Source organism: Orycteropus afer, unplaced genomic scaffold (assembly GCF_000298275.1).
Source record: "Orycteropus afer afer isolate SDZICR_OR568_19922 unplaced genomic scaffold, OryAfe1.0 scaffold00005, whole genome shotgun sequence".
Classification (NCBI taxonomy): domain Eukaryota; kingdom Metazoa; phylum Chordata; class Mammalia; order Tubulidentata; family Orycteropodidae; genus Orycteropus; species Orycteropus afer.
In genome coordinates this window covers 27,065,772-27,082,305 of record NW_006921592.1, presented here as the reverse complement: position 1 = coordinate 27,082,305, position 16,534 = coordinate 27,065,772, and the positions used below count along the sequence as shown (strand labels likewise).

Sequence of the window (16,534 nt, the reverse complement as noted above, 5' to 3'; positions counted from 1 at the left end):
GGGTTTGAACCGCAGCCTTCTGGTTAGCAGTCAAGTGCCCTAGGCACTACGCTACCAGAGCTCCCCGATAACAACGCTTAGCAAAATGAAAATAGGAGGGAAATTCCTCAACATAATTAAGGTATATACAAAAAAAAAAAAAAAAAGTCTATTTATTCTCAATGGAGAGACACTGAAAATAGTCCCTTTCAAATGGAAACCAAACAAGGATGACCTTTATCACCACTCCTATTCAATATTATATTGGAAGTCCAAGCCAGAGCAATAAGGCAAGAAAGGGCCATAAAGACATCCAAATTGGCAAAGAAGAAGTAAAACTACCACTATTTGAAGATGATGATTCTATACATAGAAAATCCCAGAAAACTATTGGAACTATTAGAAGGATTCAGCTAAGTGGCAGTCTACAAGATCAACATAAAAAATCAGTTGGATTATTCTACACTAACATACGGAACTCTGAAAAGGAAATCAAGAAAACAATACCATTTAAATCTAACCAGAGATGCAAAAGGCCTTTACAAAGCAAAGTACAAAACACTACTATGAGAAACCAAAAGAGACTTATATAAATGGAAGAATATACCAAGCTCATGGATAGGAACACTTAACATTCTGAAAATGTCAATACAACCCAAAGCAATGTACAGCTATAATGCAATCTTGATCTAGATTACATCATCATTCTTTTAAGAAATGGAAAAACTAATCACTTTATATAGAAGGAAATATGCTCCAGATAAGCAAAGCAACCTTACAGAATAATGATGAATCTACAAAACACTTCATAGCATAGATGAACCTGGAGAACATTATGCTGAGTGAAATCACAAAAAGACAATTTTATGAGACCTGTATGGTAAAAAGGCAAGAAAAGGTTTACATATAGAAAGAAATATTCTTTGAAGGTTACTGCTATGGTTCTCTAGTGCTGCTGTAACAGTTGTTGTTGTTGTTATGTGCCATCAAATCGGACCTGACTCATAGTGACCCCTCCTTGGTTTCCGAGGCAGTATCACTATAGAAGTAGATTGCCCAACCTTCCTTCCAAGGAGTGGCTAGTGGGTTTGAACCACCAGCCTTCTGGTGAGCAGTCAAGTGCCTTAGGCACTTTGTTACCAGAGCTCCCAATAAAAAGATCACAAATATTTGGCTTTAACAAATAGGGATTTATTCTGTTACCATTTAGGAGGCTAGAAGTCGGAGTTCAAAGTGCCAGCTCTAGGTTTAGGTGAAGGCTCCTTGACCCTGGGCTTCAGCTCTGCCTCCTGCTCCCAGCCCACTGAAGCTGGAGATGTCTATTAACTCAAGCAGCTGCTGGCTGCTGAAGCTGACAAACCCAAGGTAGACAAGTAAAATGGCGCAGTCCCAAAATTATCAAGCAACATGGCAGTCCACTAGTTCAAGTCCAGAAACAGTCTCAAGATAGGCACACAACATGGCAGACCACTGAGATGAAGACTCGGCCAATGCAGAATCCAAACCAAACCAAACCAAACCCACTGCTGTTGAGTCAAACCTGACTCACAGCAACCCCTCTTTGGTTTTCCAAGGCAGTATCACTACAGAAGTAGATTGCTCAACCTTCCTTCTGAGAAGTGGCTGGTGGGTTTGAACTGCCAGCCTTCTGGTTAGCAGTCAAAAGCCTTAGGCACTATGCTACCAGAGCTCCTATGCATGATCCAGGTGTGCCCAAAAGCTCAAAACCTTTCTTAAAGCAACATGTAATATACTAGAAGCAGATCACATCACTAAGGCAGCTATTCAGCTGCTCCAGTAGATTCCACCATAGAGCTGATTACCAGTATCACAGTGAATAACTATATCCAGTTGCCCACCCACCCAAAACCAGGACCAGCCAAATTGACACATAACCTTAACTACTACAAGTCAGTATGGGTGGGAGGGGAAGGGACAGTAAATTTGTAACTAGAGGGTGGTCACGTATTAACCTGGGTGAAGGCAAAGGCAATATATAATAAGTGGGAGGTAAGCATAACATTATAAAGGCAAAGGAAGAGAGTAGAAGGAGCACAAGAATTAAAGGCAGCAAATGTATATACTATTACATACACATTTCTGCAATAACAGTAATTGCAATAATCTATGAGTGGATACACAGAGATGCTATCTGAATGAATAGATACAGGTTTGACAGAGGATATCTCTACATATGTATCTATATGTACTGCAAATATATCCATGAATATAGTAGAGCATACAAGGGGTAAAGTTATGGAAACTTGTTGTTGTTGTTGTTGTTGTTGTTATGTGCCGTCGAGTCGGACCTGACTCATAGCGACTCCTCCTTGGGTTTCTCAGGCAGTATCACTACGGAAGTAGATTGCCCCATCTTCCTTCCGAGGAGTGGCCAGTGGGTTTGAACCGCCAGCCTTCTGGTTAGCAGTCAAGTGCCTTAGCCACTATGCTACCAGAGCTCCCATGAAAACTTAGCCATAACCAAATACCTTGAAAGAATGAGTCACTGGGCCTGTGGGCTCAGGACCATAGTCTCAGGTGACATCAAGGTCAACTGGCATAACATAGTCCACAAAGACAAAGTTCTACATCTTAAGTTAGTGAGTAGAAACTAAGGTCTTAAAAGGTTGTGAGCAGCCATCTAAGGTACAACTTATTGGTCTCTTCCCATCTGCAGCAAAGAGGAATGAAGAAATTCAGACTTAAGGAAACAATTAGTTCAAAGGACTAATGGACCTCACAAACCCCAGCCTCCACAACTGTGAGACCAGAATTAGATGGTGCCCGGCTTCCACTGCTGACCACTCTGAAAGGGATTACAACAGGAAGTCCTGGATAGAGTAGAAGAAGATGTGGAACAAAAGTAAAAAAAAAAAAAAGGCTAGGTTTACTGGTCTGATAGAGACTGGTAGAGCCCCTGAGACTATGGTCCTTAGACACTCTTAAAACCTGGAACTGAACTCACCCCTGTGGCTCAACTCTCAGCCAAATAACAGACTGGCCTATAAGGTGAGCAGTAATGCCAGGTAGGTATGCATTCCTTAGAACAAGCAACCATACGGTTTAAAAGGGCAGCATTTAAAGCTAGAAGGCAAGAAGGGATAGGAGAGATGAATGGAAATGGGAAACACAGGGAGGAAGTAGGAAAAGTCCTGAGACATTGTAGGGATTGCAATCAATGTCACAAAACAAAATGTCTATGAATTGTTTAATGGAAAAGCCATCTGCTTTGTAAACCTTCACAAAAATCACAATAAAAAGTTATAAAAGAAAAACAGAACAATCACGTCAGTTTCTTCGTAAATATCATACAAGAGTAACAAGGGTATTTGGCTAAGAAATACCTTGTTGTTAGGTAGCACTGAGTCATTTCGGATTCAGTGGTTAATAGTTGAGTGCTTAACTGTTTGCATCACCAGGGCTCCTTTTGGTCAAATTGTGTACCAAATACAAAATATTTATACCACATAGCATCACAAAGAAATTAAAAAAAAAAAAAAAAAAAAGCCAACTCAAACCTGCTGTTGAGAGTTGCTCGCAGCCTGCAGTAGAGCGACATGGTTAGCTACTTTCTGAAGGACTGCAAGGTAACTGAAATACAAGGTTTTCACCGTTTCACCTTTTGAATTGGTCTGTAACCAGAAAAATACAGAAAATAAAAACAACGAAAAGATTAATATAGATATGTAGCTGCTTACAAAACATATCACTTACAATATTTATCCTGAGAAAAAGATGGTCAATTGTTTATACAAAATATGCACGAATTGCTAATGTGGAATCACATTTTGGTCAATTATACTACAGTGATGTTTTCAATAAAAGAAAAGAGAAATTCTCCACTGCACAAAGTCTTTATCTTAATTATACACAGTGATAGATATACTGCAGTTAAGAGACCCTTAATAATACACTCTCTGGTACAGTGGCAGTGTTGTTGTGATTCCTGTACCCTCTCCTCCCATTTATGCTGCAAGGTTTCCTAGGAAAAGGGGATATTACAAAAAAGGGAAATGGTTAAAAGAAGTAAAATAAACATGAGATGGAATACATGTCGGTCCAGATATTTATTCTATGTACATGGTTATGTGACAGATAATTTGATAATAAAATAGAGAGGCTAAAAAAAAAAAGAGCAAGCAATATACACAAAGGTAAAAAGTACAAATGAATATGTTTCTAAATAAAATGCTTTCTCTATTCTACAGATACACAATTTATATAAAATTGACACTTAGCTCACATCAGAATAGTATTTTAAGCCTATCAATCAGTAAATTAGTTTACTATTAATAATGAGAAAGTTCCTGAAAATGAAATAAAATTTCAAGATGGAAGTACTTTCCAAGAAAATCTGAAAGAGAGACTATAAAATTGATGTCTACTTTCAAAAAAGTTTTTTGAAAGGATATTTGAATACTGGATTTTATCTACAATTACTATTTGATACCATAAAATACTGACAATTATTACTTTTTTTTTTTTTTTAACAGCTTCCAAAGTTAAAGATCTAGCTGAGGAAAAGTTACTTTATTGCAACTTTCTCTGACTCTAGAATAGAGCACAACCTAATTAAAAGCAAGTGAGTAAAGATGTAATCCTGTAATGCTTGCCTTATAACAACAATTTCTCCTTTTTCGGCCACTGCTGCAGGTACAAGGCTCAGAAGACTGAAGTATCAAAGTTATATCTTCTGTTTCTAACACAGTTTGATAGACAGCTTTCTGGAAATCTGTCAGAGAACAATACAGCACCTATCAAGATAAAACACAAGGTCAATTATTAGTATCTTTTTTTAGGAATAAAAATCACCATGTACATTAGATTTTATAGCTTACAGCAGTGAAACTTCATCATCAAGAAATTTTCTTTCCTCTAGTTACACTGTTATGACAATTTCTCCCGATTCTCTTATATTACTGGTCCCCTTCACACTCTATACAAATTATCACTTCATTTTAAAATAAATCTCATATAGTTTGTTTTTTAATTAAAAGGGATGAAAATATGAGAACAAGTTATGTGATTTCCTTATATATTTCTCGACATACTGTAGATCTTTTCAGGGGTCCATATTAGCCTACCATGCATATAAGTGATTAAAATATATGTCAAACTAAAATCATGGTAAGGAAAAAAATGGAAGATTTCAGAATAAAGGAATGGACAGGACGTAATGAAATACTTAGAAACAGAAAAAAGTAAAAAAATCCTTTTTATAATACCGACAACTGAAGAGATAGGCAGTATTTGTATTTAATGTCTTTTTATAAGTGCTAAACTCAGTAAAGGTAAGGATTAAGTAAATACAGAGAAAAGCAACTACAAGTTTCTATTTTGTACCCAAATTCAAGAAAAGCATATGATAAAACAATGCCTCTAAGGTTATGGGGAAAGAGTTCTGTTGGTACAGTTGTTAACTGCTCTGGGCTAACTAGAAGGTTGGCAGTTGGGAACCACTAGCTGCTCTGTGGAAGAAAGGTGTGACACTGTGCTTCCATAGAGATTTATAGCCTTGGAAGCCTATGGGGCACTTCTACTCTGTCCTGTAGTGTTGCTATAAGTCAGAGTTGACTCAGTGGCAATAGGTTAGGATAGGTTAAGGCTATGAGAGATACAATATACACTGTATTTCTGGTATCACTGGAAATTGGTAAATCTTTCTAGATATAGCTGTATGTAACTAAAAACTCACTGCCATCGAGTCAGACCCAACTCATAGCAACCCCTCCTTGGGTTTCTGCCCAATCTGCCTTCTGAGGAGTGACTGGTGGATCTGAACCTCCAGCCTTCTGGTTAGCAGTCAAATGCCTTAGGCATTATGCCACCATAGCTCCCTATATATGTAACTGTTGTTGTTGTTGTGTGCTGTTGAGTCGGCTCCGACTCATAGCGACCCCTCCTTGGGTTGCCGAGGCAGTATTACTAGGGAAGTAGATTGTCCAACCTTCCTTCCGAGGAGTGGCTAGTGGGTTTGGACCGCCAGCCTTCTGGTCAAATGCCTTAGGCACTATGCTACCAGAGCTCCTATATATGTAACTGTTGTTGTTGTTATGTGCACTTGAGCCAGACTGGACACATAGCGACCCCTCCTTGGGTTTCCAAGGCGATATCACTACAGAAGTAGATTGCCCAACCTTCCTTCTGAGGAGTGGCCGGTGGGTTTGAATCGCCAGCCTTCTGGTTAGCAATTAAGTGCATTAGGCACTATGCTACCAGAGCTCCTATATATGTAACCAGGATTATAAAAATAAATACAATAGAACTTTGAAGAATGTGAACAAGGGAAGGAACCATCTGTTAATAAATATTTATATGTGTTGTATCTTTATATCACTATAATGGAAAACTATTGCAATAGAAAATGACAAATATGTGTGTCTGAGCAAATATACAATGTCTATATAAAACAGGAGTCCTTGGGTGGCACAAATGGTTAAGTACCCAACTACCAACAGAAAGGCTGGTGGTTTGAACCCACCCAGAGATGCCTTGGAAAAAAGACCTAGAGATGTACTTCTGTAAGGTCACAGCCTTGAGAACTCTATGGAGTGCAGTTCTATTCTGTAACACAAGGGTTGCCATGAGTCAAAACTGATTTAAAGGCAACTGGTTTGGTTTCATTTCTGTTTATATAAAATAGTGTTAGATAAAAGTAATATATATATAAAATATTAGGTACATCTTGACCCTTATCTTAAGTATACCAGTACATATAAGAATAATTAAAAGAGAATATAGATGATTATAGCCCATGAGGGTATTTTGAGTTGTTGTTATTAAAAAATACAGTAACATTTACGAACATTTCTTATATGTCTTGCATTTCACAACATTATCATCATTCCCATTTAACAGATGAAGAAACCAAGGTTTGAGACTGTTGTTGTTGCTGTTGTTATGTGCCATCAAGTCAGACCCAACTCATAGTGACCCCTCCTTGGGTTTCTGAGGCAGTATCACTATGGAAGTAGATTGCCCAATCTTCCTCCCGTGGAGTGGCTGGTGGGTTGGAACCAACAGCCTCCTGGTTAGCATTCAAGTGCCTAAAGTGCTTGAAGTTACAAAGTTCAAAAGTAGTGGAGTCGGGACTCAAGCCTTGAATACTTAAATTCCAGAGTCCAAGCTCTAAACTACTATGAATAACTTTCTTATCATACATTTACTGTGTTTAATGGCTAGTGCTTACACCAGTGCTGTGCCACTTTTTCTCTTTCTTTTTTCTTATTTCTTCCCTCCTACCTCCCTGTTTTCTTTTCTTTTGTTTTTTCCCCTCTTCCTACCCCAACCCCTCTCTTTTCCCTGTAAGTCAGGAGCTGGTGATCCTACATACCTATCACACATGCCATCTAAACCACTGGGCAAGTGCCACCACCCACTCTAGCACCACTATTTTGAAGACAGAAGGTGGTCAACACCTGGCCAGCCTGCTTTCAGCTGCTCTACATGACCAGTGCCCTGAGACTAGTGCTCACACTCTCACCCACCATCAATCCACCTCAAGACAGGTGGTGAGAGCTCCAGGGCTGCAAAACTAGTAACCACAGTTAGCATGCCTAGCACATTTCCTGGATATATTAAAACAAAACAAAACAAATCAGGGTGAAGCAAACTAACATACAGTCAACAAATAAATATAGTAATACCACAATGTCTGAGACACAACAGACAACTTCAAATCACACACACACACACACAAACACAAACAGGACAAGAGGGCTCAAACAAGTGACCAAAACACAAGGCCAGAAAATCTCCAGAAAAAGAAATGGCACTGGAACTACCTGATAAGGAATTCAAAGTAATTATATTAGGACACTTTCAGATTAAGAAAGAGATTGAGGAAAAAACAGACAAAACTCTAGAATAATTCAGGAAAATAATACAAGAAAAAAATGACAAAATAAATGGAAAATTAGAAACCATACAAAGCCAGCAAACAGAAATCCAGAAGACTGATACTAAAATTTCAGAAATAGATAGTGTATTGGAAGGGCAAAGGAACAGAACTGAATCAATGGAAGAATTCCAGAATAGGAAGAGATTAAAAAAAAAGTACCAAGAAAATTGTCAAAGATTTGTCAAAGAAGAAAATTTCCCTAACATCAAAGAGAGAGAGAGAAGATATATATTCAAGAAACTCAATGATCCTCAAATATGATAGATGTCAAAACATAATAAGACATATAATAATCAAATTTTTTAAAATAAGAGACAAAGAAATAACTCTTAAAGCAGCTTAGGGAAAACAAAAAGTTATGTACAAAGGACAATCAGAAAGACTAAGCTCTGATTTTTCAGTTGGGACCATGCAAGAAAAAAAAAAAAAGGGTGACATATATAAAACCCTGAAAGAAAAAATTTGTCAAACAGGAATTATAGATCAAGCAAAATTATCCCGCATATACCCTGGTAAATTTGGACATTTCTATATTAAATAGAAATTAAAGAGATTTGTAAAAAAGCAGAACGACCTTGTAAGAAATGCTAAAGGAAGTCCTTTAGACAAAGAACCAATAATAGCAGACAACAACCTGTAATTGAGACACTAGACAACATCACCTGGAAATTAACCCACATAACTAAACTATCAAAAACAAAATAAACCTACAAAACTGAAAATTGGGAGGCAGAAAAGTCAATTTGTAGATGAGAACAATTACAAAGCAAAAAGAAGACATAAATGATATAGTTACAGAACTTCCAAATGGAGAAGTCAAAACAATATCAGGATAGAATGAACTCCTTTAAATTTGGGAAGACAATAATAAATTACAGGATAACCTCAAAGAACCCTAATAAACCTTCTCACCAAAACAAAAAGAAGGAAATCCTAAAAACCCAGTAAACACTAAAACAATAGCAACAAAAGAAATGATAAAATTTGTAAGCAAAATGAACTCAACACAAAAAATATACGTAATAAAGAAACCATCAACAACAGAAAAAAAAAAAGAATACCACAGCAAAATGATAACAACAAATTCATACCTATTAATAATTACACTGAATGACAAAGATAAAGGTACCAGTCAAGAGAGTAGTGAATGGATAAGAAAATATGACCCATAATATGCTGTCTACAAGAGACACACCTTACACACAAAGATAAAAATAAGCTAAAAAAATCAAAGGAGATGGAAGTACATATATCAACAAAATGGCAACCAAAAAAGACCAGGATTGGCAATATTAATTTCTGATAAAACAGACAAAATTTAGCAAAAGAGATAAGGAAGCATATTAAATAATGATTAAAGGGTCATTCCAACAAGAGAACATAATCATAATAATATCCATGCACCCAATCAAAGAACCTAAAAATCTATAAATCAAATTTCAACAGAACTGAAAAGAGAAATAGACAACTCCACAATAACAATAGGAGACTTTAATATACCACTTTTGATGAAGGACAAAACAACTAGAAAGAAATTCAACAAACACACAGAAGATCTAAAGAATACAATCAACCAACTTGACCTCACAGATATATGCAGAACACTTCTTCCAACAACAACAGCACAATATACATTCTTTTCCAGTGCACATGGACATTCTCCAGAATAGACCATATGTTAGGCCACAGGCAAGCGTCAATAAATTTAACAACATTTAAACACAGCAAAGCATCTTCTAAGATCAAAACACTATAAAATTAGAAGCCAACAACAGAGTGATCAAGGTAAAGTAAAACTCAAATATATACAAATTATGTAATAGCCTGCTTAAAAATACTGGGGAATAGAAGAAATAAAAGTATTCCTTGAATCAAATGAGAATGAAAATACAACATACAAAAATCTTTGGGACACAGCAAAAGGAGTGCTCAGAGGACAATTTATAGCAATAAAAGCACACATCAAAAAAAGAAGAACCAAAAACAACACCTTAATCCAACATCTCCAATCTCCACCAATTAGGAAAAGAACAGTAAAACAAAAAAAACCCCTAAACATTAGAAGAAAGGGAATAATAAAGATTACAAAAACCAAACCAAACTCACTGCTGTCAAGTCAGTTCAACTCATCACAACCACTCCTTGGGTTTCTGAGGCATTATCTCTATGGAAGTAGATTGCCCAGTCTTCCTTCTGAGGAGTGGCTAGTGGGTATGAACCACTAGCCCTTCTGGTTAGCAGTCAAATGCTTTAGGCACTACACCACTACAGTAGAAATTAATGAAACAGAAAAGCAATAGAAAGAATTAAGACTAAAAGTTAGTTCTTGAAAATAAAACTGACAAACCACTGGCAAGTTTAACAAAGAAAAAAAAGGAGACACAAATAACATGAATTAGAAGTAAAACAGGCAACGTCACAACAGAACCAACTGAAATAAAAAGGATAATAAAAGAATAGTACGAAAAACTATAAAAAATGGAAAATTTCTAAAAACACAGTGCCCGTCCAAACTAACATAATCTGAGGTACAAAATCTGAACAGATCCATCAAAAAAGAAGAAATTAAACAGGTCATAAAAAAAAAATTTCCAACTAAAAACAGTCCTGACCCAGAAGGCTTCACAGGTGAATTCTACCAAACATTCTGAGAAAAGGTATTTGTATTCCAACTATTCCAGAACACAGAAAAGGATGGAATATGCTGGAACTCACTTTATGAAGCAAGCATAATCCTGATACTAAAACCAGCAAAGAAACCACTAAAAAGGAAAATTATAGATCAATATCCATCATGAACATAGATGCAAGAATTCTCAACAAAATCCTAACCAGGAGAATCCAACATCATATTTAAAAAAAAAAAAAAAGACCATCATGACCATGTGGGATTCATACTATCAATGTAACACACCACATTAAAAAAAAAAAAAAAAAAAGGAAAAATAGCCACAGGATCATGACAAAAGTCAATAACTATTCCCAATAAAAAATGCTCAGTAAAATAGGAATAGAAGGGAAATGACATAATTAAGGGCACAGCATAGCGGCTAAGGCACTTGACTGCTAACCAGAAGGCTGGTGTTTTAAACCTACCAGCCCTCTTGGAAGGAAGGTTGGGCAATCTACTTCCATAGTGATACTGCTTTGGGAACCCAAGGAGGGGTCGCTATAAGTCAGGTCTGACTCGATGGCAAATAACAACAACAACACAAAACCAATGGCCAACATTATTCTCAACTGAAGAGACTGAAAACATTCCCCTTGCAAACAGAAACCAGATAAGGAGACTCTATATCACTGCTATTCAACAATATATTGAAAGTCCTAGCCAGAGCAAGAAAGGGAAATGAAAGGCATCCAAATTGCCAAAGAAGAAGTAAAAATATTACTACTTGGCAGGTGATGTGATTCTATATAGAGAAAATTCTAGAGACCAGAGACTCAAAGAAAATTACTGGAACTAACAGAAGGATTCAGCAAAGCGGCAGGATACAAGATCAACATACAAAAATCAGTCAGATTCCTCTATACTAACAAAAAGAAATCTGAAAAGCAAATCAGGAAAACAATACCATTTACAATATCCAATCAAAAGATTAATTACTTAGGAATAAATCTAACAAGAGGTAGAAAAAACGTATACAACTAACAGTACAAAACACTACTACAAGAAACCAAAAGAGATCTATATAAATAGAATATACCAAGCACATAGACAGGAACAGTTAACATTCTGAAAATATCAATTCTACCCAAAGAAATGTACAGCTATAATACAATCCTGATTCAGATTCTATCATCATTCTTTAAAGAGATGGGAAAACTAATCACCAACTTTAAAGGGAAACATAATGTTGTTGTTGTTATGTGCCGTCGAGTTGGCCCCGACTCATAGCAACCCCTCCTTGGGTTTCCGAGGCAGTATTACTATGGAAGTAGATTGCCCATCTTCCTTCTGAGGAGTGGCTGGTGAGACAGGTAACAGACCCTGGATAATCAAAGCACTACTAAAGAAGAACAAAATAGGATCTCAAAACCTACTATACAACAGACACATAGACCAATGTAACAGAATTGAGAACCCAGGAGTAGATCCATCCACCTAAGGAAAGCTGATCTTTGACAAAGGACCAAAACCCATTAAATGGGGAAGAGGTAGTTTCTTTAACAAAAGGTCCTGGTAAAACTGGATATCCATTTGCTGAAATATGAAACAGGATCCACATCTCTCACTATGCACCAAAATTAGCTCAATATGGAACAAAGACCTAACTGTAAAACATAAAACAATAAAAATCATCAAAGAAAAAAATGGGCAAATTTAAGGGCCCTAATAAATGGTACGAGAAACATAACTAAAAATGCACAAACAGTAGAATACAAACTAGACAACTAAAATCTCCTAAAAGTTAAACATTTATGCACATCTAAAGATGTCACCAAAAGAGTAAAAAGAGAACCTACAGGCTGGGAAAACTTTTTGGCAATGACGTATCAGATGACTGACTAATCTCTAAAACTTCAACACTTCAACAATAAAAAGACAAACAATTCAATTAAAAAATGGGCAAAGGACATAAACAGACACTTCACCAAAGAAGACATTCAGGCTGCCAACAACACATGAAGAAATGATTGTGATTATAAGCCTTTAGAGATACAAATCAAAACAACAATGAGATACATCTCACCTAGCATTAATAGCAAAGTTCAAAACAACAGAAAACAACAAACACTGGCAAGGGTATGGAGAGATTGGAACCCAAATACACTGCTAATGAGATTGTAAAATACTGCAACCACTGCAGAAAACAGAATGCCACTTACTTGAAAAGTTGGTAATAGCAATATTGTATGATCCAGTAATCCCACTACTAGGTATATAACCTAGAGACATGGATAGATATATACATACACGTATTCATTGCAGTATTATTCACAATGGAAAGACGGAAACAAACTAAGTACCCATTAACAGATGAGTACATAAACACACTATGATACACACACACAATGAAATATTATACAATGAACCTGTGAAATACCTCATAGCAAGGATGAACCTAGAGGACACCATGCTGAGTGAAATTAGTCAAACACAAAAGGACAAATATTGTGTGAGACCACTACTATAAAAAGTCAAGGAAAGGTTTTCATGTAGAAAGAAACATCCTTTGATGGCTATCATCGTAGGAGGGAAGGGAGGATAAATCACTTACTAGAGTGTAGACGCATATTAACTTTGGTTAAGAGGAAGGCAATAAACAACAAAGGGGAAGTCAGCACAAGTGATCAAGGCAAAGTAAGACCCAGAGGTGAGAACAAGAGTTAAAGTCAAAATAGCTAAATACTATTATATATAATCCTACTAAGTGCATTCTTCCATTTCAACTTTCTAACTCCAAGTCTTTGAACATTTAATTATAATACTTGGTCTTCTCTAGTTGCTTTTTGAAATCTTCTGTTCAGTTCTTTCACTTCATCACTTCTTCCAATCTCTTTAGCCACTCTCTATTCAAAAGCAAGTTAGAGTCTCTTCTGGCATTCATTTTTGCCTTTCTTCCTTTCCTGTCTTTTTAATGACCTTTTGCTTTCTTGATGTATGATATAATTACTTTCATCCTATAACTTGTCTGGTGTTCGGTCACTGGTGATCAATGTGTCAAATATATTCTTCAGATAGTCTCTAAATTCATGTGGGATATACGCAAGGTCCTATTTTGGCTCCTGGGGACTTGATTTAATTTTCTTCTGTATCAATTTAAAGCTTGCATGTGAGCAATTAACGGTCTGTTCCACAGTTGGCCCTTGACCTTGTTGTGACTGATGATACTGAGCTTCTCCATCGTCTCCTTCCATAGATGTAGTTTATTTGATTCTTGTGTACTCCATCTAGTGAGGTCCATGTATATAGTTATCTTTTATGTTGTTTAAGAGGTTTCTGTAATCAATATGTTATTACAAAACCAAACCAAACTCACTGTCATCGAGTCGAGTCTGATTCAGGAGATCCCTCCTTGGGTTTTCAAGGCAGTATCTCTACAGAAGTGGATTGCCCAATCTTCCTTCTGAGGAGTGGCTGGTAGGTTAGAACCACCAGCCTCCTGGTTAGCAATCAAATGCCTTAGGCACTATGCTACCAGAGCTCCCAATATGTCATTGGCCTTTGCAAAATTCTATCATGCAATCTCCAGTGTCATTTCTATACTGAAGTTGTATTTTCCAACTATTGATGTTTATTCTTCATTTCCAACTTTCACATTCCAAACACCAGTATTATCAATGCATCTTGACCACATGTGGTGAATTTCAGACTGCAGAAAAAAAACAAACCAAACTCACTGCTTTGGAGTCAGATCCAACTCACAGAGACCCCTCCTTTCCAAGGCAGTATTACTATGGAAGAAGGTTGGGCACAACCTTCCTTCAGAGGAGTGGCTGGTGGGTTTGAACCAACAGCCTTCTGGTTAGCAGTCACATGCCTTAGGCACTATGCCACCAAAGTTCCCTCAGGCTGCAGAAGTTGGTAAAAACCTTCAGTTTCTTCATTTTTGTCTTCAGTGGTTGGTACATAAATTTGATTAACAGTCATTTTTATTGGTGTTCCTTGTAGTCATATGGATATTATCCGATCACTGACATCATTTTACTTCAAGGTAGATTTTGAAATGTTCTTTTTGACTTTCAGCCAAACAACAGACAGGATATATTGGTTGGTAGACAGTGGACTGTACGCAAAGTACAAAGTATGAACGGAAAACACGTTACGGAGAAAAGCTCTCTCTTCTTCACTAAGGAAGAATTATATCGAAAACTTTCTTTTGCTACAATAAGAGAAATGAGATGAGTTTAATGTGTACTAACAGTAAACCTATTATTTAACAGGTTAGCAAAGTTAACAAGGAAAGCAACTGATTCAGTTAATATTTTCTCTACATATAACAGTTATTTTCTTCACACAGAGTAGAAAGCTAAAAAAAAAGTATTTCTAAAATATTATTGGTGTTATTTTCCTCTTAGAAGGGAAATTTTTAAGGAAAAAAATAAAATATAACAAGACTTTAACAATACACACAAATTCAGTTCTCACCCGGTCTTCCTTCTTAGGCAACTGATCCTTGATGAGGGTCTTGGTACGCCTGAGAAACCAACCAGACATCTTTTTTGCCAATCTGCGCATGGCCTTTCTGCCAGTAGCTAGTTCTCTTTTCGTTGCTGTGTGTCTTTGACCGTGTTCTACTGGGTCAGAAAACTGCTTCTTAAAGTGGCTCCTGCTACCTAAAAGTCCTGGCACAGCCCTTTGTAAAGGCAATAAGAAAATGTTAGGGCTGTATTAAATTATCTAAAAAGAAAAACTTTGACTTCCATTTTGTAAGACATATACTAAGTCATTTGTCTACTGATGACAGCAATAATAAAATAACAAAAGCCAAGAAAATACAATGTTCTTTCATTACAACAACTTTAGTTTATAACTGTAAGATGATGATGGATTTGGTAATTAGCTTGTATAATTACTTGAAGAACTGAAACTAATAAAGATGGGCTTTAAACTATAATATTAGTACAGAAAAATAGTAAAGTTGAAAATCAAAGCAAGACTCACAAAAGGGTAGTAAACTGGAGAATGAGCAATAAAACACACAAAAAATAAAGGAGATGGCCATGCACAAAGGTTTTCATAGGACTCTCTACCTTGGATAACATGTTTGGGAACAAAAACTTCTGTATGGACAAATAATTGATTTATTCCGATACTAATGAGCTCTGGTAGCATAGTGCCTAAGGCACTTGACTGCTAACCAGAAGGCTGGCAGTTCAAACGCACCAGCCACTCCTTGGAAGGAAGGTTGGACAATCTACTTCAGTAGTGATACCACCTTGGAAACCCAAGGAGGGGCTGCTATGAGTTGGGTCTGACTCCACAGCATATAACAACAACAATGACTAGAAAACAAGGTAATAAACTATAGAAGTATTAAGTAATTTTCTCAAAAAGCGTTTTCACTCACCAGTCCATAACACACCACAGTTCCTTCATGTTGTTTTGAAGAATGGTTCCAGTGAGGCCAATGCGGACATCACATTTTAAAGCTTTCATAACTTCTGTTATTCTAGCCTTTGGATTCTTGATTCTATGAGCTTCATCCACAATGATGGCTGACCACTCTAAACTAGAAAGTGAGAAAAATAAAGAAGAAGAGTTGAGAAAACTTCCCTCTCTTAGTCTATATAATCATAGAGATTAGCTTTCTCTACCAAGGTCTGAAACATTTTTCTCTCTTTACTCTGTTCATGGATTCTCACTTCATTAGTTAAATTATTACAGATCTGGACCTCCATGAAATTAAAGTACATAATGACAAATGACAAAAAGGTCAATGGCTGAATAAAAAAAACTCATTTAAACACTTATAAAATCATAATAAAGGGTTTTAAAAAAATAAAGCAGAGACACAAAAAATCAAAGAAGCAAATTCTGCAACTCTAAATATGAACGAAAAACATCAATATAAACTCATGATTTTAAAAGTTATTTAATACAGGGAGAGTTCCGTCAAGATGGCGGACTAGGCAGAAGGATTGCACAGACCCTCTTCAACAAAGAAAAGGGAAACCAATTAACACAGACACAGAAGATAATCGTGGACC

General features: G+C 36.5%; 1 protein-coding gene across 1 annotated transcript in view; it reads right to left on the bottom strand.

Annotated features, from left to right (window-relative positions):
• Positions 1-16,534, bottom strand: part of ERCC6L2 (ERCC excision repair 6 like 2) — a 199,323-nt gene that overhangs the window by 114,070 nt on the left and 68,719 nt on the right. Inside the window, exons 5-8 of the mRNA XM_007939191.1 lie at positions 15,895-16,056; positions 14,973-15,180; positions 4,593-4,733; positions 3,498-3,611 (exon numbers count right to left, since the gene is read on the bottom strand). Of these exons, the coding sequence (XP_007937382.1) occupies positions 3,498-3,611; positions 4,593-4,733; positions 14,973-15,180; positions 15,895-16,056 (625 nt within the window). The remainder of the gene's footprint in view (positions 1-3,497; positions 3,612-4,592; positions 4,734-14,972; positions 15,181-15,894; positions 16,057-16,534) is intronic.